Source organism: Triturus cristatus, chromosome 6, assembly GCF_964204655.1.
Source record: "Triturus cristatus chromosome 6, aTriCri1.1, whole genome shotgun sequence".
NCBI classification, from domain to species: Eukaryota; Metazoa; Chordata; class Amphibia; order Caudata; family Salamandridae; genus Triturus; species Triturus cristatus.
In genome coordinates this window covers 1,542,985,781-1,543,008,278 of record NC_140589.1, presented here as the reverse complement: position 1 = coordinate 1,543,008,278, position 22,498 = coordinate 1,542,985,781, and the positions used below count along the sequence as shown (strand labels likewise).

Below are 22,498 nucleotides of genomic sequence, written 5' to 3'. Positions count from 1 at the left end.
GGGACACTTCATGAATTACCTGCTTCAATTTTAGATCTCGCCCGTGAAAGTGCATTTGCTGTATGCGCTCTCACTTGCTATATATATTATATACAATAAGGGGCTTGTAGCCCACCCATTGCTTACATTTGTGGGCTTCATTGTCACCCTTATTTGCTGCCTTCTAATTGGCCAGCACTTGCTGGCTCCACTTTTTCTTCTTTTGGTTGGAGCATGGACCAAGTATCAATGGCTTCCGTTTGATTACTGTCCTTTCGCTGATCGTAGTGTTATTGAAGTACTATTTCTTTTTCTTTTTTCCCTGTTGTCCTTGTTGAACCTCTTGCCATTTGTAATTATGTTTTACTATGCCATACACACTTCAAAGAAGCTCTTTTCTCCTATGAAATGGATTTGTATTGTGACAACAGATGTTATCTGCTTCCAAATGTATTTTTACTAAAACATGGACATGGGAGCAATTGCTTTCTTTAAGTAAAAGGACTTTTTGCTAAATGTTATATATTTTTTTCTTTTTCATGCACTGGAGATTAACTGATTTGATCTGAATCACAGGGGTTTTACGCCGTGACATGGCAGTCAATGGCAAAGCCCATAGGTCTCCCCTTCGAGACTATTGGCTCTGCCACTGCCTTTTTGTCCTGCTGTACAACATGGGATTGCTGACTTAGGCAATAATTTGTAGCCATGCCGCACAGCAGTGTGACTGCTATGCAACGCGCTGTTTTTTACATACAACACTAATGCGTTTTTTTTTAAGTGCATTAGTCCCAGCTGCATCATAGTTCTTTTTAAAATTAGTTTTAGCCACACTGCAAAGCATAGACGCTGCTGACCTATGCTTTGCCAATGTTTCTTTTGGTTCGGTATTATTGTATACGCCTCTCAGAGTTAGCCTAGAGTCATCACCTCATGTCAGAGTAGGCATGCCAAGCAGGAATTACACCGAAAGGGGAGGGTTTGCTATTTTAAAGCGAGCATGTAGCTTCAAAAACCTTAATTAGAGGTTTCAGGTCCAACAAGAAGGCCAAACCTAAGGATCCAAAATGTGGAAAACCTGGGCCTTTGTACCAGGGCTGACGATCTAACACATAATCATTACTAAACTAGGACACAGACGTATGCTTCAAAGCTGCAAAATGTAGCCCAAGGTAGCCTCCTGTAAACTACTCAGCTGGGATTAAACATTCTGCACACAAGTTATTCTGCAGCAGACAGAAAACGTCAAAACTTAATGGCTGCAACAAAATGTGGACTATTAATTTAATTGTGGGTAATAAGGTATATATCAACAAAGGACAAATGAACCAAATAGCTTCTAAACCTAGACAGCAGTTCAGAACATTGTATAATATAAATCGTTTTGTCAGTTGTTTGATGGCATGTGTTAATTACTTGCTTATTTTTTCCAGTGATAAAATCTACATTGGCAATAGGAAGCACTCACTGAGAACATTGAAAATTCTACCTAGTATATATTAGTTTAATGTACTGCCCAGATGCAAAAACAGCTTATTTATTCAGTTTTGTTAGTATTAATAAAGTGATCTTAATTGGATCTCCCCATACCACTAGAACAGCACAATTTGTGTGAATGGAATCCCAGAAAATACTGCCTCCTGTGAAGTTCTACCTTTACAAAAAGCCAAGAGTAGTGCTAAGTAGCCAGAAAGCATTGCTGCCAACCAATATCTGGATATGTCTTACAACAATCAGCTATACCTTAAGGCGTCATTGACTAATGACATCCATAAAGTCAGATAGTGCCTGGAAGCAAATACATTCTGGGTGCTTGCAGCATTGCCGGCCTCGTAAATGGAAGAACCGTTGACAATCTCCACTAAATCCCTGATAGCCCGCAGTTCCTATGGACAATATCAAGCAACAAAGTACAAACAACATGCATCCAGCATACATTATTGAACAAAATCAAGTGCTAACTCCATTCCATATACCTCTTATCAACAGTTCAGGTCCTCTTCTTATTACACATCGGCAGAAACGACACACGACTCTCACAAACCCCTCACTGATGCCCACACCTGGATCCATTTCGAAGTCTGTTGTGTGATCTACAGGGTACTCTAGTAAACACGACTAACTTACCTCTACCGAAATCAATTTTAAAGTGGGGCACACACACCACTAGAAAAAAATGAATTGCTATTCACAAAAGAATCCGCTCTCCAACAAGTTCTCTCTATATATGGACCGCAACTTGGGAATGACCTACCACCTCAGATTGCTCCTTTATTTGTATAGCAAATTCAAGAAAGGTCTCAAAGTCCAGCTTCTCACAATCTTCTCACTTTTTAAGCATTGCCATTTTCATCCGTCCCCCTCCTGTGGCGCTGTGTTTCAGATTTTTTCTGTTTGTATGCATTTATTGTCCTGATTCATCATTTCAAATGTATCTTCAAGTCTCCTCATCCTCACATGCTGGCTACATATACTGTTGCAATGTACAGGGCTTACGTGACGTCTGGCGCTGCGAACCTCCTGCCCCTGTATTTTACAGGCGTTAAAATCAGTGGCGTAACTCGAAATGACTGACATCCCCCGCCAAATGTGATGACGGGTTGGGGGGCCTCCAGTGCCACAGGTGCTGCAGGGCCCTTCATTACGCCCCTGGTTAAAATACTACAAATTCACAATTATGCCAGCCGCACAAGCATGAGGTTTGCATGAGTGTCCTAATATACCGAGGCACTACTAATTAAGGTCTAAGGGCAGATGCATCAAAGGGTTTTGCCCATTCTGTGTCTATGGGAAAATGTGTTAATGCATATGGCCCTAAGTCTTTCCTACTTTCAATGCAATCAAAACTCAACAAAACAATAAAAACTATAAAATTACAACTGATATGAAACAGACACATAAATACAAGCACTAATATAAAAATATTTTCAGATAAAATATGTCAGAATAAGAAGAATAACAATGATTTTGCTGTTTTTCCAAGCCCAGAGTTGGGCCAGTGTATGGTGACCTACTCATAACAAACCATTACCTCCTTCCTGAACAGAAGCTGCAATCAGATCTTGAATTCGTTCTCTGCAATCGTCAGTTTCTACAAAGTATAAATAAAATATTATTACATATTTGGTTTTGTACTTTTATTTTTAGTTATGTGTCAGTTTGGATCCAAAAAAGATATGCACGATTATTAAAGGGCCTCGCTAGCACTATAAAATGAAAAGTATATTTCGACCAACATTAATGGATTGTGCGCCTTATTCCACTCTCAATGAAACAGAAGACATAATTAAATAGCGTGAAGGCTGGATTAGCCCTTCTGGCATTTTCCCAGTAGGCTATATGGCTGCTTTCAGAGCTGGGTAGGTTGCCATGAGACAACCAACATAGCTCCCAGTCCCCATTCTATTTTTTTTTTTTTTTTTGAAAACCTTTATTGAACAGTTCAATAAGAACAAGTATGGGCCTACAACCCCCCAGGGCCGGCCGCTAAGCATTCAGGGCAATAACGACAAGTACAAACACAGGCAGCACTTCGGGGAGCAAAATCGTACTACTATTACTGTGGACAGCGTAAGTAGGGCACCAGGAGAAAAGGTTTTCATTTTATAATGAGACAAGGCAGTAGGATCAGGTGACAAGCAATTTTAAAACAACAATCACGGATCTGCAGAGTAATGGATGTTAGCGATTTACAGCAATCTGTTAGGTCGATGGCGCAAACACAAGAACATCAGGATGGGGAAGAACATAATATACAGTTGCGCCCGCAGGCCCCCGCCAAAACTCCCCAAGAACACCTCGGAAGTTGTGAACACATGGAACGGCAACGAGGCATAACAACAGGGAGTGTATCACGCTGATCCCGGAAAAAGAAAAAACAAAAAGAGTCAGAGAAGAAAAGGAGGCCATGGAAAAGGAGATGAAAGAATACAGAATCCCCTCCCCCAACCCCCCACCCTGCACCTCTGCAAATGAGTACGGCCCCCCCCCCCAGCAGTGTGCCTGTCGCCCTGGAACCAGACCCGAAATATAGAAGAGTAGGGAAAAAGAGGTAGGAAAAGACCCCCACCGGGCGGGGGGGTAGAGAAAGTATTTATAAACTTGGAGGAGGGCCTTCATAACAGACCCCCGGCGTTCTCCCTCCCGCACGGTAAGGTTCCCCTAAAGTGAACAAGGAACAGCACCAAGACAATCTTCTCAAACCACGATGGGGAGCATTATGCACCTATTGTGCCAGTAGCCACGTCAGGAGAGCACGCCACCCCTAAGCCCGCCCGTCCACTAGGCGACCACCCCAGAGGGGCAGCCTCATCCCTGACCACTCTTCGGAATTCTGCCCACGCCAACCCCTCGACCCAGCATCACACCCAATGTCCCCAGGCAGAGAAGTGTCCAACAACGACAGAGAAGCGACACACACAGGTGGGGTGGAAGTCTCTGAGGAACACAGTCCGCCGCGTGAAGAAACTGGCTTCCCAGGGCTGCCCTAGGATCTGTACTGCATGCAGGGTTCAGGGAGGCAGAAGCAGCCAAAGCAGACATTAGTTGCTGGAGTTGTCCCTGAGTCGTAGGAGGGCATGTACGGGACGAGGCCACCACAGCACACACAGGTCCATCGCCTCCGGGAGAGATCAGGCCCTCAGAAGGTCGAACACACTGTAGCATACTGGCCGGGGCGTCTAGTCGTGCACTAACCTCAGGGGCGGCCGCCACAGCATCCTCCTGCGCGCAGTGTGGGTAGTCTCTGCGTTCGTGTGAACAGGCGGGCCGCCACTGCCCCAACTCCGACGCAACACCATCGAGCCTATTCCCTAGGATCACGAAACCATGAACAAAGGAGGAGTGAAGAGTACCAAGAGCCTCGAGGAGGTCGCCGTACCCCAGCTCAGCTCTCTGCGCTCTTGCCGCCATACTCCCAGAAGTCGTACGCTCACAGGCCCGCCGCGACCCAGCGGACAGGATGGTAGGCTTCATCGCCCAAAGATGGCCGCCAAGTATGCCCGACCCTCACCGGGGCCGAGACAAACGTCGCGGTGTCCACGTCGCGGGTGGCCGGGTTCCGGGGGCAAGCAAAAAACTATCCTTGGTCACGGGCAACAGTCGTCCCCACCACGGACCAGCCCCCGCAGAAATCCGGGGGCGGCCCGCCGCGATCGGGGCAGGATACGGACGGCGGCCGGGCAGCTCACCAGCAAGGCAGGGGCAGCCACCGGAGGATCCAAAATTTGCACCCCCGATCATGCACTCGGTCCGCTACGCTGGACAGTAGAAGTGACCATGTCGAAATGTAGGCCGAGTCCGGCACCGCTCCGGTGACCGACTCCACCCAGTCACCACTGGCCGCTATTGTCGCACTGCCACCCGGCCACGGCGTCCACTCGATGTCCCGGCTCCAGGGCCGCGTCGGCCGCAAAGTTCAGATGCGATTTTCTCCGGCGATACCGCAGCTAGCAACTTCGGAGTCGGACAGTCGGGAGCCCCCCTCCTTCAGAAACACGACCACGTAGCACAGGTTGAGGATCTCAGGCAGGATATCCGTGCGGGATGCGGAGGTTCACGGAGCCGGGAGTCTACGCTGCCGTCCCGGTCGCCATCTTGGCTCCTCCCCTCCCCAGTCCCCATTCTAGTCATTTCCTCCTGTAGTGTGGGCCTAGTATAACCATTGTTTTCAGACCCAATTTTGATTTCCACTCTGGCCCGGTATAGGGCTAACATTAATGGACCATCACGATGTTCTTTTATTATACAATGGATAATACAACCAGTTTTACCAGCAAAATACTGGTTGACACAAAGGACCAGAAATAGAGGTCGCAGAAAGTGGTGGTAATTTGCAACCCAACGTTTTGTGAACTGTACCTAACTTTGCAAACCACTGCCTACTTCCCCTGAAGCTGCCTCTATGCTTCGAAAGGGCAAGGGCTTCAAAGAGGACCCCTTCTTCTTTACCAATCAGTTACTACCTACATTTAGAAGATGGTAACTGATCAGTGATTTGCGACCAGAATTATGGTTGCAATCCACTGATACATATAGTACTGAATCACAATTAACAAAGCACACCCAAAAAACAACAAATTCCAAATTGAGAGTCAGTAATCCTTTACTAGTAAAATTAGTTTGGTATATAAAAAAAAGCTTGTTACCAGTTGGAAATCCTCTGATTTAGTGAGTTGAAGCGTTTGCAAGCATTAAAAAGCTCTGTTTATCTGGCCCTTAGTACTGAGGACCCAGTTCACAAAGGTATTTTTGCTCTAGAGTGACTATGGATGCACTAATATTTGTAAATATACTTCACTGAGGACCAAATGTACTAAACGTTTTTAAGTTTGCAAATAAGTTGATTCCCAGAAAATGTTACCGAATAGATTTTGTTTGGAAGGGGCGTCCGTTCCGAATACTGAATCAGAATAATAGGTTTTAAAGTTTTACTACCGAACTCCACTAGCAAAACATTAATACTTTACCATTTACAAACATTTAGTGGCATTCTATTTGAAATGGAAAGGGTACCGTTCGGACCCATTCCCTTACATGAATGTTAAAAAAATAAGTTTGCTTCAGAGGAAACATCGGTCCACGGGAAAACTGCAGCAATAACAAACATGGTGGGCTGCTGACCCCAGTGGGCTACCATCCCTGCGATGGCTGCGATTCATAGTGCGTCGCAATTTGCGACCTACCTGAGTAATATTAATGAGGTAGGTCGAATTACGACCCACTACGAATCGACCATTTGTGAACCAAACTATTAATACAAAGGTTGCTTCACAAATCACTACATTGGTCACAAAAATACTGGTTGCAAATTGTGACCAGTATTATGTGACCAGTTGAAGATACAAGTCGTAGAGCATTAAAAAAAGTAAGGGAACTGTGACGCTGTGCACAAAGAGGATGGGTCGGTAGGCGTAAGTCAGATTGATAGGCGTGGCTAAAAACACAAAATATTCAGTAACTTTTTTCGGTCTTTCATCTTCAGGAATGTTAAATGAATAGAGCTTAAATTTAAAATGAATGCAAGTTAAGTTAATCAGTTAATGCTCTGCAGAGGTCTGAGACTATAACCAGACAGCCACAGAACTGAATCCTGGTTGATTTGATTGATTTGAGATGTATAAAGCGCAGCAATCACCCTAAGACATCAAGGCGCTGACGACCAGCCGTCTGGAAGAGGATCACCAATACACCCGCCCTAGATAGAGAGCTAACCAGAAAAAAGCCATGTCTTAGGAGCCTTTCTGAATGGCAGAAAAAGGGGGAGGGCCCTTAAGGTAAGGGGAAGGGAATTCCAGAGTTTGCTTGCAGCCACAGAGAATGCTCTATCGCCCCATTTCTGTTTTTTTGGTTCTCGGTACCGCCAGCAGCCTTTGCAAAGATGATCGGAGGGGTCTGCTGGGAAGTGCCAACTGAACATGGTTTTTATTCTTGATGGGTAAGGGAGATGAAGTGCCTTGTGTACCATGCAGAGTTATTTTAAGCTAATGCTTTTATTGATGGGGAGCCAGTGTAGGGTTTCTAATCCCTTCCCAGCAGACTGTCTTTTGGGAATGTCCAGAAAAAGTATCGCCAATGCATTCTGCCCCACCTGGAGTTTATACTGCGTGTTCTTATTAGAGTCCAGGTACAGCGAGTTGCAGTTGTCGAGTCTGGACATTACCAAGGCAAGAGCTACCCGTTTACGTGCCAGCCGTTGGATGAAGGGGAATATTTTATTAAGTATCGTCATGATTCAGGTACATGTAGAGATGGTGCGAATCATTTGGACATTTAAAGCTAAGTTCAGTGTCCATCAGTATTCCATGATTCTTAACCTTCTTGCCCCGGACAGGACAGCATCATAAGGACTTGCTGTTCCAGTTTGATGTCCCTGATCCAAACATCATAACTTCTGTCTTATCCCCATTAAGCTTCAAGAAGTTACATGACATCCACTCTGCCACTTTAGTTGTGTATCCGAGAATATTTTCTGATTTTAAACATGAGCCCTTGGGGATTGACACCATGATCTGCGTGTCGCCTGCATAGGACACTATGTCCAGTCCAAAGGAGTGAATCACAGCCGCTAAAGGTGCCACATAAAGATTGAAAGGTGTGTGGCTCAGCAGGGTAGAACAACGGATTCAGAGTGAAAGTGTTGTAATTTCACCCTTTGAGATCTTCCCATCGAAATGAGGACAGGAGGGCTAGTGCTTGATGAGAGATGCCAAGACTCTGGAGTCTGTCCAGCAGCAGTATAGGAGAGATGGTATCAAATGCTGCAGACAGATCCAGGAGTATCAGCACCACCCTTAGAGCTGGGGATAACACAGGCCCCTGGAGACCCTGCAGTGCAGAGGCCTGTGTTATGCCCCTTTAAAAAGCACACACTTAACAGCCCTGCTGGTAACTCCTTTCCAATACCACTCAAAAAGAATAAATCTGTGTCATCAGGAAATCTCAAGTGATTACAGTAATTAAAGCCAATACTGGCTTCTGAGCTCCCTTTACATTTGCAGATTTACCCTTTGTGCACATCTACATTTCCTTCAGGTAGCAGCCCCCCTTGGTAAGAAGGCTTGTTTAGCTGTCTGCACAGGAGACTCCCTGCTTATACTGCAGCTGAAGCATTTCAGCTCTCTGAATTAACTGTCCCGGGATGGCTATCTTCACAGAAAGTAGGAGAACGGTTATCCTTAAATTAAGAAAGTATGAGGGGTGTTGGCTGTCGTGTAAGATGTCAGTCGCATATTAAGTGAGCTCCTGGCCGCCACTTAATTTATCTGCAATAATCCTGCCCGAATCTGCAATACACAGACATACAGCACCGCTCTCAGCGTGGCAGAGTTGGTAGAGAACATTGTTGCACCCTGTGCGGTGTTCTTTGAGCCCTGATCTAGCTGGTGAAGACTGCGCCCTAGCTTGGCAGCGGACCAGCATGGAGGTCCCATAGTGGGCGCTGGACTCGCAGGAGAGTGAACGCCGCCAGGGCCGACAAAGTAGGTGGACAGGTGTGCCCATCCACTGGCGGCACTATACTGCCTCGCTGCGTCCTGTCAGGGGCGGACCGTCCTGCTGCTCGTGAGGCCCAACGGTGGATGACAGGTGTGGTGGGGGACTGATGTGCTCTCCAGTGATGGGCCAGCAGGGTTGGGCGAGGCGGGTGGCACTGCCTGGAGGCGGACCCCAGAGTCTGTATCCCTACGCCTGCTTGGCTCTGGGCCTGGTGAGGCCCTTCGATGCCCACTTTGCACATGGCCTGAGCCTATAGGCCTACATCTTTTCAGCTGGCAGGCGGCTTGGGCCCCGGTCGCCTCCCTGGAGAACTGTGGGACTTCCTTTCTTCCCCAAAACACGGGAGGAGAGTTGCTGGGACAGTAATCCTTTATCGTGGGGTTGGCGGCCAGCCTGCAGCGGAGCGGGCGTGGCCCCCCTTGGTGCGATACGTGACTTGCCATGCACCTTAGATGGCTTGGCCCTGTTGGCTGATGTTCCAGTGATTGGCTCCTGAATTGATCGGGTGACTGTGCTCCAGCTTGTGACCCTGTGCCTAAAGGGTCCCTTCCCTGCCTTGGATGGTGGTCATTATAGCTCCTATATAGGCCACGCGGGAAGCAACGCTGATGGACTCCTCATAGAGGCCCAGTCAGCCTATAAAGGTACCATAATATATCTTACTGCCTGCTCTAGCCTACTGTCTGCATGGGGCTTCTGGAGCGGCATCCCCTTAGAGGGAGTGGTGCTACAACTCGTCCTCTGGTAGCAGAAGCGGTCAGGCCATGTCCTGGTGCGGCTTGCGGCCTAGGAGTGAACATTTATCTTAAGTTCACATCCTTTTTTTGGAGTAATTGTCTGCTCGTGTCGCCCCTCGGAGAGACAGTAGGTGGTCTGGCGGGTCATGCAGGAATTACCCTGACACCTGGTTGTTCAGATGTTGATGACCCACCTTGCAGCAGAATGATCAACGAAAAACCCACAGCATTGTCAGCCAGGCAGAGCACCATGGACAAGTACACAAACTCAGGCTCTGTGGTGACGTACCTGAGCGCGGCTGATGAACCCGGCCTAGATAATGCTGCATTACTGGTGGTGATAACACAGTTGCGGTGACATTCTAGATGTCAAAATAGGGACAGTAGGATCTGAGGTGACTCTGCTCCGCCAAGATCTCCGAAATGCAGTAGATCGCATCATGAATGCCTCGACCAGAGTCTTGAGTGTGGAGGACTCAGTGTCCACCCTCCAACAGAAAATTAACAAATTGACGGTAGTAACCAACATAATTGGCAGCACGCGTAGAGGATGTGGAGGGCCATGCTCGACGCAACAATTTGCGCTTTGTCAGATTCCCGGAGGAGTGTGAGGGCTCCTCTATGACTGACTTCCTAACGCAATGCCTCCAATCCCTCATGCAGGCAGATTTACTTTCGATGGGCTTCATGTTTGAACTGGCTTATAGGGCCCTAGTGAATAAGCCCCAGCAAACGCCAGGCCCAGGCCAGTAATCACCAAACTCCCTAATTACTTAGACAGAGATGCCATCCTCATGCATGCTTGACGCTGAGACAAGATTCTATTTGACTCTCATCAAATATGATATTCCCGGACTATACAAGGATGGTCCAACAGCAGCTGCATTCCTTCATGGCAACAAAACAGAGTCTTAGAAAGCTCAGAATTCAATATATGCTGCTGTATCCAGCTCATCTCTGGGTAGCTCCACCCTGCATGGACTCTGACTCATCCCAGACCGACAGGAGTGCCCATCTCAAGAAGTCCACGACAAAACGTCACAATCAATCTCGATCCACACCGAGGATATAAGCGCCCACAGGATTAACGCTAGCCACCAACACATACAAAGCAGTCCACAGTGTTTCTCCTTCTCCGCGATGTCCGCATGATAGGATTGTCTACCTCTTCCTGCAGATTGGGCACTATCTCTTAGGCTGCCTCCCTTGAGTACAACGCCTTTGTTGCTCTAGCACAATGTTCAGTTGGGGTGGGGTTACGGGGATTCATTGGCAATCTCCTTTCCTGAGCGCCTTTTGGGGTGTGGGAAGGTCATCATCCACGATGAAGTATTAGTGTGGGGGGTTGTTGGGTTTTGTTTGTTTTGCTTTTTTAAGTTCTTATTTTCCACAGTCCTGGCACATGTACCCCCGGAGATCCCTAAATCTAAGTTTGTGTCAATTCATCCGTTAGCTAATGTCTGATACAGGTCACGGTGGTCAGACGGGCCACCTGCGGGTGATTACTTGGAATGTAGCTGGGGTCCTGTACAAATTCAAATGAGGCGCAGTACTGAAGCAGGCCAGGAGACCAGATGCTGACATTCTCCTATTATAGGAAACACATCTTTTGGGGTCTAGGGTCCCCAGTCTATCAGGCTTTACGAGGGGTTCACAGGGAACAGGTCGTCTAATCCACTGTAGAGATCCTTTTAAACCTACTAGAATACGGTCTGATGACTAGAGTAGATATACTATCATGACTGGCACGCACTATGGAGAACCGCTCACACTGGGAAGTATATATGCCCCCCACCATTGGGACAAACATTCGTAGACAAATTCATTGGTATATGGGAAGATCTCCCTGGAGGTCTTTCAGTGATTGGCGGAAACTGGACTGGTGTTTTAGACTCAAAGAAAGACAGGTGGCGAGCTGGAGGGAGGGTGATAGAGGCAATACATCTAAGTTAGGCCCATTATTGTCCACACTGGGATGGATTGATCTGTGGAGAACGTTTCATCCCGCTGCAGCGGACTACATGTATTTTTCTTCTTATATGGCTCCTTTTCTAGACTTGATTACCTTCTTGGTTTCTGCGAATTGCTCCCATAGAGAATCAGAAAACAATATTTTACCTAGGAGACTGCCTGATCACTCCCCCATTGCCCTTAGGCTCCACGTTGGTCCAGAACGCCTGCCTTTTTGCTGGTGCATGTCGCCTTGGCATCTCCGGAACCCATCCTATAAAACGCTGCTACACCAGTCCCTAACAGAATACTTTACCATTAAACAGAATCCAGCGTCCTCTGGAGCTATTCTATGTGAGGCTCTCAAACCAACCCTCCATGGAGTGGACATAAGTTATTGCACTGGTGCACGTAAGTGCAGAACTCACGCCTTGGTTGCCTTAGAGGCCCAGATGCATACCCTGGATGAACGTTGTTGGCAGAATGGTGGTGACGTGATACTGCATCAGCTCCACCTACTCCAGCAGCAATATCAGAAGCTGCTCCTTAATGATGCCAAACAAGCATGGCAAGCGGAGCAGAGCCACTTCTACCAATGGGGCAAAAAATACAGCAAGATGCTCCTTGGGCTTTGTCAGGTCTCTTGGACGGCCTCCTCCACACCAATGGTGTGAAACATGGCAGTGGAGCTCCTGTCGCAGCATTCTATGGTGAGTTGTATGCTCTCTGCGATGTCATAGCCCAAGACCAGATTCTGAAGTTTGTTAAGGTCATACCTTCACGATCCCTGTCGAACACTGCCCGCTCGCATTTGGAGGCTGCGATAACAGAGGAGGAACTCTCCACCGCACAAAGACGCGGACCTGGAAAGCCCTGGGACATAACGGCTTCGCCTGTGAATTCCTTAAATCCTATATACCGCAACTTGGCCGACACTTATTGGGCGCCATTCAATCAGCATTGATGGACTCAGTGCCCACGCTGGACTGAAACCATGGTCTTTTTGAAGCTGAGAAATCGAAGGATTTTTTAAACTGAGTGGGATTTATACACATGTTACAGTGGCGTTAAATAGTGTCTTGAACATAACTGAAGCAGCTGCCTAAAAACTTAATATCAAAGGGTGCCAATGCGAAAAAGTGCCAAACAGATTAAATTGATAAATATCTAATATGTTTTTAACCAACAATCATCTTTTTATCCATAAGGTGTGTGTATCCCATTCCTAAGCCGGACAAAAAAATTGGTAGTCCTAAAGAAGGTGGCTTATCAATAATTTATCCACCAAAACGCGTCGACGCTACTTTACTCCTGTTAAATTCGAGGAACTGTAGAGTCTATACACAATAAAATTAATAGATTCAGACAATACTGATTCAACTGAATGAACACAATTATGATGATATATGTTTGTCACTCTGTTTGTCTCTCGTTTTTATAATTGTTGAATTGCTTTTTACACAACAATACACTGACTATTGGATTATTTTTGACTTTGAATATCTTTGTGGTTATGAATTGTGTTTTATATGATTACAATTGTAATAATTTTTCATAAATATGCATTGATATTTACTCAAATTGGGTCCTGTTTTAAATATTTTTGTTGTGGATATTCGTACTTTGTGTGAATGAATGAATACATGATGAGATCAAGAATATAAAGTCTTCCAAGAGAAGTTGCTTTTGATTACATTGATTGTATCTGGTACCCTGTCTCTCGGGTTGTGGGGCCACTCTCACTTTCTTTTGCGCCATTTGTGTCCTACTCCAGAACATGAATTTTGGCCTGCGGTTCCTTTAGTATGTCTGACTTTTGTATACAGATCTGACTGCCTGGGTCCGGGTCACAAATGAGGTGTCGGCGCCCTTCTGGGTTCTTCGGGGCACGAGACATGGGTGCTAGCTGTCCCCCCTGCTGTTCGCCCTGGCCATGAAGCTGTTGCCTGCGTGGGCGAGGGTGGATGCTCAGGTGGGTGGCTTAGAGTGGTCATCGGTACTGTCTGATAGAATTGCGCTATACGCGGATGATGTTCTGTTTTTCCTTACAGATCCGCTGTGCTCAAGCCTTGAATCCTACAGATGATGCGGGTTTGGGCTATACATGAATGCAGGGAAGTCAGTGGTGTTCCCTGTGGGTGGCTCGGAGAATGATATGGAATGGGCTGCTGGTCTGACTGGCTAAACATGACATCCAATATCTTGGGGTCTTTATCTCCCCTGATCCTGTGATGTCATAGTCCAGCAATATCAATCCAATATTGAATCATTTTAGGGATGACGTAAGGACCAGGTTGCAGCTCCCGCCGCTCTTCCTGCTTGGCGGATCAGAGCTTTATAAAATGGTTTCGCTCTCACGTGTACTCTATCAACTCCACAATCAGCCACACATTATGCCAATTTCCTGGTTCAAATAGATTAACACCGTGTTGAATCAGTTTATATGGGGTGGTGGAGCGACACGCATAGCCCTTCGCACATGTTTTCAGTCTACTTATTGTGGAGGTATCGGGGCAGCTGACGTACAATCTTATAATGAGGCCTAACATCTCCTAATCATTAATGATTGTTGGTATGAATCTCAAGATGACCCAGCATTTGCTACAGAAAGGTGGGCGATGGGCGTGAATGTGCCAGTTTGCTTATTTTCTGTTCATCAAGGATATGTCCCTTATTATAGGCTGCTTTACTATGGAGGGCGCAACGGCCTTGCTTCATTGTAAAACACAAGAAAATTTGTTTTAAATTTATTTTTATTTTTTTAAGTATGGGCACGTCGTGCCCCTTCGATGACGACCACTCGGACACTGATCTAGCCCTAATTAACAGTATGTTAGTTTGCAACCTTTGCAGCTGCCCAGAAATTATCACCAGCCACGTTCACCTGATAAATATGCAAATAGCAGCATGTAAGTCCTCAGAGGCATCGTTAATGAGACGAACAGATTCACTACCTTTCACAAACAGGAAAGAAAACAGGACAAAAGAACATCCCAGTCCAGTTGGAAACTAGAGGGAATCCTTGGCGAACAGGAGAGACCTATGTTAAATACACCAGTGCAGGGAACAAGCATCACATAGTAACAACAAGACTCCTAACCATCTAGCAAAGTAACCAGAAATGGTTTTAAAGGCCATATGTTTTCCGTTGTAAGTTAGTAGTTTAAAATAAAAATTAAATTATACATTTGTTCTCAGACAAAGGGTAGTCCATATGTTCATTCCGAGATCAAAAGTCATTGTACACGAATGACAGTCTCAGTCCCTCTTCCGATCCCTTCGCTTCCTTGTCTGCGGGTGTTGTAAACGTTAAATGTTTCTTAAAAATAAAAATGGATGAAAAAGGTCTCTTGCTTTTGTCAATCCAAACTGACCCTCGCGCCTACCGCATTGTAAAAAGAGGAGTACAAGTAACGTTACACGGCACAATTGTAAACACAACGACCAATCCTGATCAAGAGCCGTGGTGCACACATATCATTGCATGTGGTGTTATTTCGATCCTTTTACTAATAAATAAATAACAGTAATACAAATAACAAGGTGACAAGCAGCTTAAAAACTGAGCATTGGCACAGGTTACGAGTGGATCCTGTAATGAAAAGCCTGTAGTCAGGTCAACTGTCCTTGCTGTCTTTGCTCCCAGACGGTGACTCCATCAGACTCTTGGGAGCTGCACTACTAGGACAATACTGTGCATCTGTAAGCCCATTTTAGGTCATTTTGCAGACTGGATTTGACTCTAGATAATTTGTCAAAGGCAGACTACCCCCAAGATGCCCTCAGGATTCAGACGGACAGATATTAGTGGAATATGATAAAGTGGACAATGCCTGTTTTAGCCAGTTTACAGAATCGCCAGTGCTCTGTTATCACTTGGGTGGTGTTAGGGGAGAATTCCATAAATAAGTCCCATGAACCCAGAGAGCTCTCTCCCAGTCTAATCCTTTCACACATTCTCGTCATACATTCTCTTCAGATCACCCGAGGCATCTAAGGGTCTAGGAATCCTCCTAATCGGCTGAAAGGGTTCCCATTGAAACAAAAAGATTCCGAGAGCTCATTTTAGAGATGACCTGCCATAAAGGCATTTACCCAAAAGTCACAAAAACACGGTATGAAGAGGAAATTGTGGATATGCGTCTCTTGTAATGGTACACTGAGAGTCTGATTACAAATCACCCATTAAATTATGATTCGTGCTTAAACGCCAGGGTCACAATTACAAATGATGCAATGTTAATCACACCTGGTATTTGCCAGGTGTACTAAAGATCACACAGTTTGGTAATTTTTGGCCTCGCCTTGCACAGTGGTGTCAATAACGATCTTATTTTTGATGGCAGATTTCAGATTTGGGGAGAGGATGTAGCCTAACAGCTAGATCGGTCGACTTCGAAGCTGGGGAACAGGGTTCAAGTCTCGGCAAGGAACGCTCAACATCCTGTGATTCTGGACAAATCACTAATCTCCCCTTGCCTCACAAAAAAAAATATTGTGACGGTCTGTGATGCAACTGGTGCCCATGTAAAGCGTCCTGATACCTTCGGGTCAAGTTCGCGCTATATAAAACTCAGAAAAAAAATAAAATGAAAAGATGTCATCAATGATGATGTCATAACATGCCATGAGTGATATAATATATGAGTGATATAATCAGAAGAGTACATGACAAGGCCGCGAGTTATAGTTAATTCAGTTAACTATAACTGGTGAATTTCAGTGGGGTTTTTTGTTTAAAATGTTATTTATAAACTGACATTTTCACACAACTCTAACGTCACTTTAACCTTTGTTTTTTTCAGTGCGTTTGTGAAGTTTTTTTTAATGGAAAGTAAGATATTATTTCTATTTCTAACTACATAAAGTCTCTTTAGCCTTTGCTTTTTTTAGTGAATTATTTAGCTTTTTTTAACCAAAATATTTTATTATCATACCTAACATTGCCAACTGCAGCCAGGTCCTACGTCTAACATGTAGCATGTGGCTGACAACCCAGCTGAGCACAGTGAAAGTCCACAGGGCCTGGCCTGCCCCAAGGGACAACCACTACAAGTATTTTTTTTATTGTTTTTGGATCCCAAGGGTGTCATGCTGGCTCCCATGAGAGTCCCATAGGATTGCAGCAACCCAAAAACATTTTTTTTTAAAGTTGACCTGGGGGAGAGGCTCTGGGACCCCACTTCAATGCCAAATTACACTATTATTTGATGTAGCGTGCCAACAGTCCAGACCAAAATATCCAGATATCTATACATTTTGAACCATCCTTTTCCAAAAACTACTCAACAGATTTATTTCAAACCACAAAAAGCACTCTTTCAGGGTAAAGATCTAGCTTCCTGCCAAATTTGGTGTAATTCCGTTGAGTCATTTTGGCTTCAGCACGGTGCAAAAATCCCTACAGATATTGCACAGGAAAACTGTAGTGTGCAAACAGGATCGGATTGGGGCAGAAAATAGGCCCAGCCACCAAAATAACAGTTCCAACCATTAGTAAATGCAATGGCTAAAAAAGTTGCCCATGTTTGCAAATATGGACAACTTAAAACTTGTGAAGACATGTTGTATAAGTGTTATGCACTGTATGGAAGATTGCATGGATTTGCGCTTGCCACAACCAATGTTTGTTTTAACTTCAGGGAAATTGACAGTAAAAACCAGCCAAGCAGACCATACAACAAGCCCACAAACAGCCAAAAAACCAGCCCACACACTGACCTGTTAGATTAGCCTGTCGGGCACTGCCCGATTGCTTTAAGGGCCAGTCCGACCCACTTTGGGACTCACTCTTTTTCTCAGCCCCTGCATGACGGATCACCCCAAAACTTTCCAGGAGAGAGCTGAGGTGGATGAACTCTTCTTTGGAAAGTTTTCTGAATATTCGTCAAAGTTATTAGCAATTTAAAAAATCAATTACATATGGTAGCAAGGTCCTAACTATAACTACACAGTGGTATATATATATAATTGGAAGATGGGGGGCCTGAGCCACGAGGAAATATTGGCGGGCAGCCAGTGATACTGACATTACCTTTTCCCAATCGGGATGAATATTTTAAACTACGGAGCGAGCAGAGCACTTGCGATTACGAACAATGGAGTCCATTACCCAGGAACTACAAAGACCAGAATGCCTTGTGGTGACGCCCACTGGGGCGGGACTCAAATTTGAATAAATCAGATGTTCAGAAACACACCTGCTTACTTCGTTCTTTGCCAGTGAACAAGAGCAGTTCATTTGCTCGAAACGCGTATGGCTGTTAAGGGACTGCAGATTGCTGGCTTCTCGCTGCCTGTGGCGTGCTGTGCGGAAACCCCTACCTGTGTGACCATTCCTCATGGGCAACCTGGTGGAAAGAATAAATTGCGGTCGGTCCGGCCGCGGAATGGTCCCGCCGCAGAACTTGCGGCTCCTGGGTGTCTGTGATGTGGACACCAATTGGAAGATGGGGGGCCTGAGCCACGAGGAAATATTGGCGGGCAGCCAGTGATACTGACATTACCTTTTCCCAATCGGGATGAATATTTTAAACTACGGAGCGAGCAGAGCACTTGCGATTACGAACAATGGAGTCCATTACCCAGGAACTACAAAGACCAGAATGCCTTGTGGTGACGCCCACTGGGGCGGGACTCAAATTTGAATAAATCAGATGTTCAGAAACACACCTGCTTACTTCGTTCTTTGCCAGTGAACAAGAGCAGTTCATTTGCTCGAAACGCGTATGGCTGTTAAGGGACTGCAGATTGCTGGCTTCTCGCTGCCTGTGGCGTGCTGTGCGGAAACCCCTACCTGTGTGACCATTCCTCATGGGCAACCTGGTGGAAAGAATAAATTGCGGTCGGTCCGGCCGCGGAATGGTCCCGCCGCAGAACTTGCGGCTCCTGGGTGTCTGTGATGTGGACACCAATTGGAAGATGGGGGGCCTGAGCCACGAGGAATTATTGGCGGGCAGCCAGTGATACTGACATTACCTTTTCCCAATCGGGATGAATATTTTAAACTACGGAGCGAGCAGAGCACTTGCGATTACGAACAATGGAGTCCATTACCCAGGAACTACAAAGACCAGAATGCCTTGTGGTGACGCCCACTGGGGCGGGACTCAAATTTGAATAAATCAGATGTTCAGAAACACACCTGCTTACTTCGTTCTTTGCCAGTGAACAAGAGCAGTTCATTTGCTCGAAACGCGTATGGCTGTTAAGGGACTGCAGATTGCTGGCTTCTCGCTGCCTGTGGCGTGCTGTGCGGAAACCCCTACCTGTGTGACCATTCCTCATGGGCAACCTGGTGGAAAGAATAAATTGCGGTCGGTCCGGCCGCGGAATGGTCCCGCCGCAGAACTTGCGGCTCCTGGGTGTCTGTGATGTGGACACCAATTGGAAGATGGGGGGCCTGAGCCACGAGGAAATATTGGCGGGCAGCCAGTGATACTGACATTACCTTTTCCCAATCGGGATGAATATTTTAAACTACGGAGCGAGCAGAGCACTTGCGATTACGAACAATGGAGTCCATTACCCAGGAACTACAAAGACCAGAATGCCTTGTGGTGACGCCCACTGGGGCGGGACTCAAATTTGAATAAATCAGATGTTCAGAAACACACCTGCTTACTTCGTTCTTTGCCAGTGAACAAGAGCAGTTCATTTGCTCGAAACGCGTATGGCTGTTAAGGGACTGCAGATTGCTGGCTTCTCGCTGCCTGTGGCGTGCTGTGCGGAAACCCCTACCTGTGTGACCATTCCTCATGGGCAACCTGGTGGAAAGAATAAATTGCGGTCGGTCCGGCCGCGGAATGGTCCCGCCGCAGAACTTGCGGCTCCTGGGTGTCTGTGATGTGGACACCAATTGGAAGATGGGGGGCCTGAGCCACGAGGAAATATTGGCGGGCAGCCAGTGATACTGACATTACCTTTTCCCAATCGGGATGAATATTTTAAACTACGGAGCGAGCAGAGCACTTGCGATTACGAACAATGGAGTCCATTACCCAGGAACTACAAAGACCAGAATGCCTTGTGGTGACGCCCACTGGGGCGGGACTCAAATTTGAATAAATCAGATGTTCAGAAACACACCTGCTTACTTCGTTCTTTGCCAGTGAACAAGAGCAGTTCATTTGCTCGAAACGCGTATGGCTGTTAAGGGACTGCAGATTGCTGGCTTCTCGCTGCCTGTGGCGTGCTGTGCGGAAACCCCTACCTGTGTGACCATTCCTCATGGGCAACCTGGTGGAAAGAATAAATTGCGGTCGGTCCGGCCGCGGAATGGTCCCGCCGCAGAACTTGCGGCTCCTGGGTGTCTGTGATGTGGACACCAATTGGAAGATGGGGGGCCTGAGCCACGAGGAAATATTGGCGGGCAGCCAGTGATACTGACATTACCTTTTCCCAATCGGGATGAATATTTTAAACTACGGAGCGAGCAGAGCACTTGCGATTACGAACAATGGAGTCCATTACCCAGGAACTACAAAGACCAGAATGCCTTGTGGTGACGCCCACTGGGGCGGGACTCAAATTTGAATAAATCAGATGTTCAGAAACACACCTGCTTACTTCGTTCTTTGCCAGTGAACAAGAGCAGTTCATTTGCTCGAAACGCGTATGGCTGTTAAGGGACTGCAGATTGCTGGCTTCTCGCTGCCTGTGGCGTGCTGTGCGGAAACCCCTACCTGTGTGACCATTCCTCATGGGCAACCTGGTGGAAAGAATAAATTGCGGTCGGTCCGGCCGCGGAATGGTCCCGCCGCAGAACTTGCGGCTCCTGGGTGTCTGTGATGTGGACACCAATTGGAAGATGGGGGGCCTGAGCCACGAGGAAATATTGGCGGGCAGCCAGTGATACTGACATTACCTTTTCCCAATCGGGATGAATATTTTAAACTACGGAGCGAGCAGAGCACTTGCGATTACGAACAATGGAGTCCATTACCCAGGAACTACAAAGACCAGAATGCCTTGTGGTGACGCCCACTGGGGCGGGACTCAAATTTGAATAAATCAGATGTTCAGAAACACACCTGCTTACTTCGTTCTTTGCCAGTGAACAAGAGCAGTTCATTTGCTCGAAACGCGTATGGCTGTTAAGGGACTGCAGATTGCTGGCTTCTCGCTGCCTGTGGCGTGCTGTGCGGAAACCCCTACCTGTGTGACCATTCCTCATGGGCAACCTGGTGGAAAGAATAAATTGCGGTCGGTCCGGCCGCGGAATGGTCCCGCCGCAGAACTTGCGGCTCCTGGGTGTCTGTGATGTGGACACCAATTGGAAGATGGGGGGCCTGAGCCACGAGGAAATATTGGCGGGCAGCCAGTGATACTGACATTACCTTTTCCCAATCGGGATGAATATTTTAAACTACGGAGCGAGCAGAGCACTTGCGATTACGAACAATGGAGTCCATTACCCAGGAACTACAAAGACCAGAATGCCTTGTGGTGACGCCCACTGGGGCGGGACTCAAATTTGAATAAATCAGATGTTCAGAAACACACCTGCTTACTTCGTTCTTTGCCAGTGAACAAGAGCAGTTCATTTGCTCGAAACGCGTATGGCTGTTAAGGGACTGCAGATTGCTGGCTTCTCGCTGCCTGTGGCGTGCTGTGCGGAAACCCCTACCTGTGTGACCATTCCTCATGGGCAACCTGGTGGAAAGAATAAATTGCGGTCGGTCCGGCCGCGGAATGGTCCCGCCGCAGAACTTGCGGCTCCTGGGTGTCTGTGATGTGGACACCAATTGGAAGATGGGGGGCCTGAGCCACGAGGAAATATTGGCGGGCAGCCAGTGATACTGACATTACCTTTTCCCAATCGGGATGAATATTTTAAACTACGGAGCGAGCAGAGCACTTGCGATTACGAACAATGGAGTCCATTACCCAGGAACTACAAAGACCAGAATGCCTTGTGGTGACGCCCACTGGGGCGAGACTCAAATTTGAATAAATCAGATGTTCAGAAACACACCTGCTTACTTCGTTCTTTGCCAGTGAACAAGAGCAGTTCATTTGCTCGAAACGCGTATGGCTGTTAAGGGACTGCAGATTGCTGGCTTCTCGCTGCCTGTGGCGTGCTGTGCGGAAACCCCTACCTGTGTGACCATTCCTCATGGGCAACCTGGTGGAAAGAATAAATTGCGGTCGGTCCGGCCGCGGAATGGTCCCGCCGCAGAACTTGCGGCTCCTGGGTGTCTGTGATGTGGACACCAATTGGAAGATGGGGGGCCTGAGCCACGAGGAAATATTGGCGGGCAGCCAGTGATACTGACATTACCTTTTCCCAATCGGGATGAATATTTTAAACTACGGAGCGAGCAGAGCACTTGCGATTACGAACAATGGAGTCCATTACCCAGGAACTACAAAGACCAGAATGCCTTGTGGTGACGCCCACTGGGGCGGGACTCAAATTTGAATAAATCAGATGTTCAGAAACACACCTGCTTACTTCGTTCTTTGCCAGTGAACAAGAGCAGTTCATTTGCTCGAAACGCGTATGGCTGTTAAGGGACTGCAGATTGCTGGCTTCTCGCTGCCTGTGGCGTGCTGTGCGGAAACCCCTACCTGTGTGACCATTCCTCATGGGCAACCTGGTGGAAAGATATATATATATATATATATATATATATATATATATATTCACTGAAAAAACCATAGGTTTCACACAAGTTATAGTTAGCTGTACATTTCACTCGTAAAAAACCAATGAAATTCCCCCGTTATAGTTAGTGCAGGCAACTATAACTCACGCGACCGCAATCCTCTGCTGATGCTAATACTGTATTTAGACACTTATTTGCCCATGTCTTCTTCCATTAAATTTTAGCTAT

The 22,498-nt window shown here is 46.7% G+C and overlaps 1 protein-coding gene across 1 annotated transcript in view; it reads right to left on the bottom strand.

Moving 5' to 3' along the window:
• Positions 1-22,498, bottom strand: part of LOC146821647 (uncharacterized) — a 1,582,729-nt gene that overhangs the window by 1,327,694 nt on the left and 232,537 nt on the right. Inside the window, exon 8 of the mRNA XM_085609888.1 lies at positions 3,011-3,070. Within this exon, the coding sequence (XP_085466014.1) occupies positions 3,011-3,070 (60 nt within the window). The remainder of the gene's footprint in view (positions 1-3,010; positions 3,071-22,498) is intronic.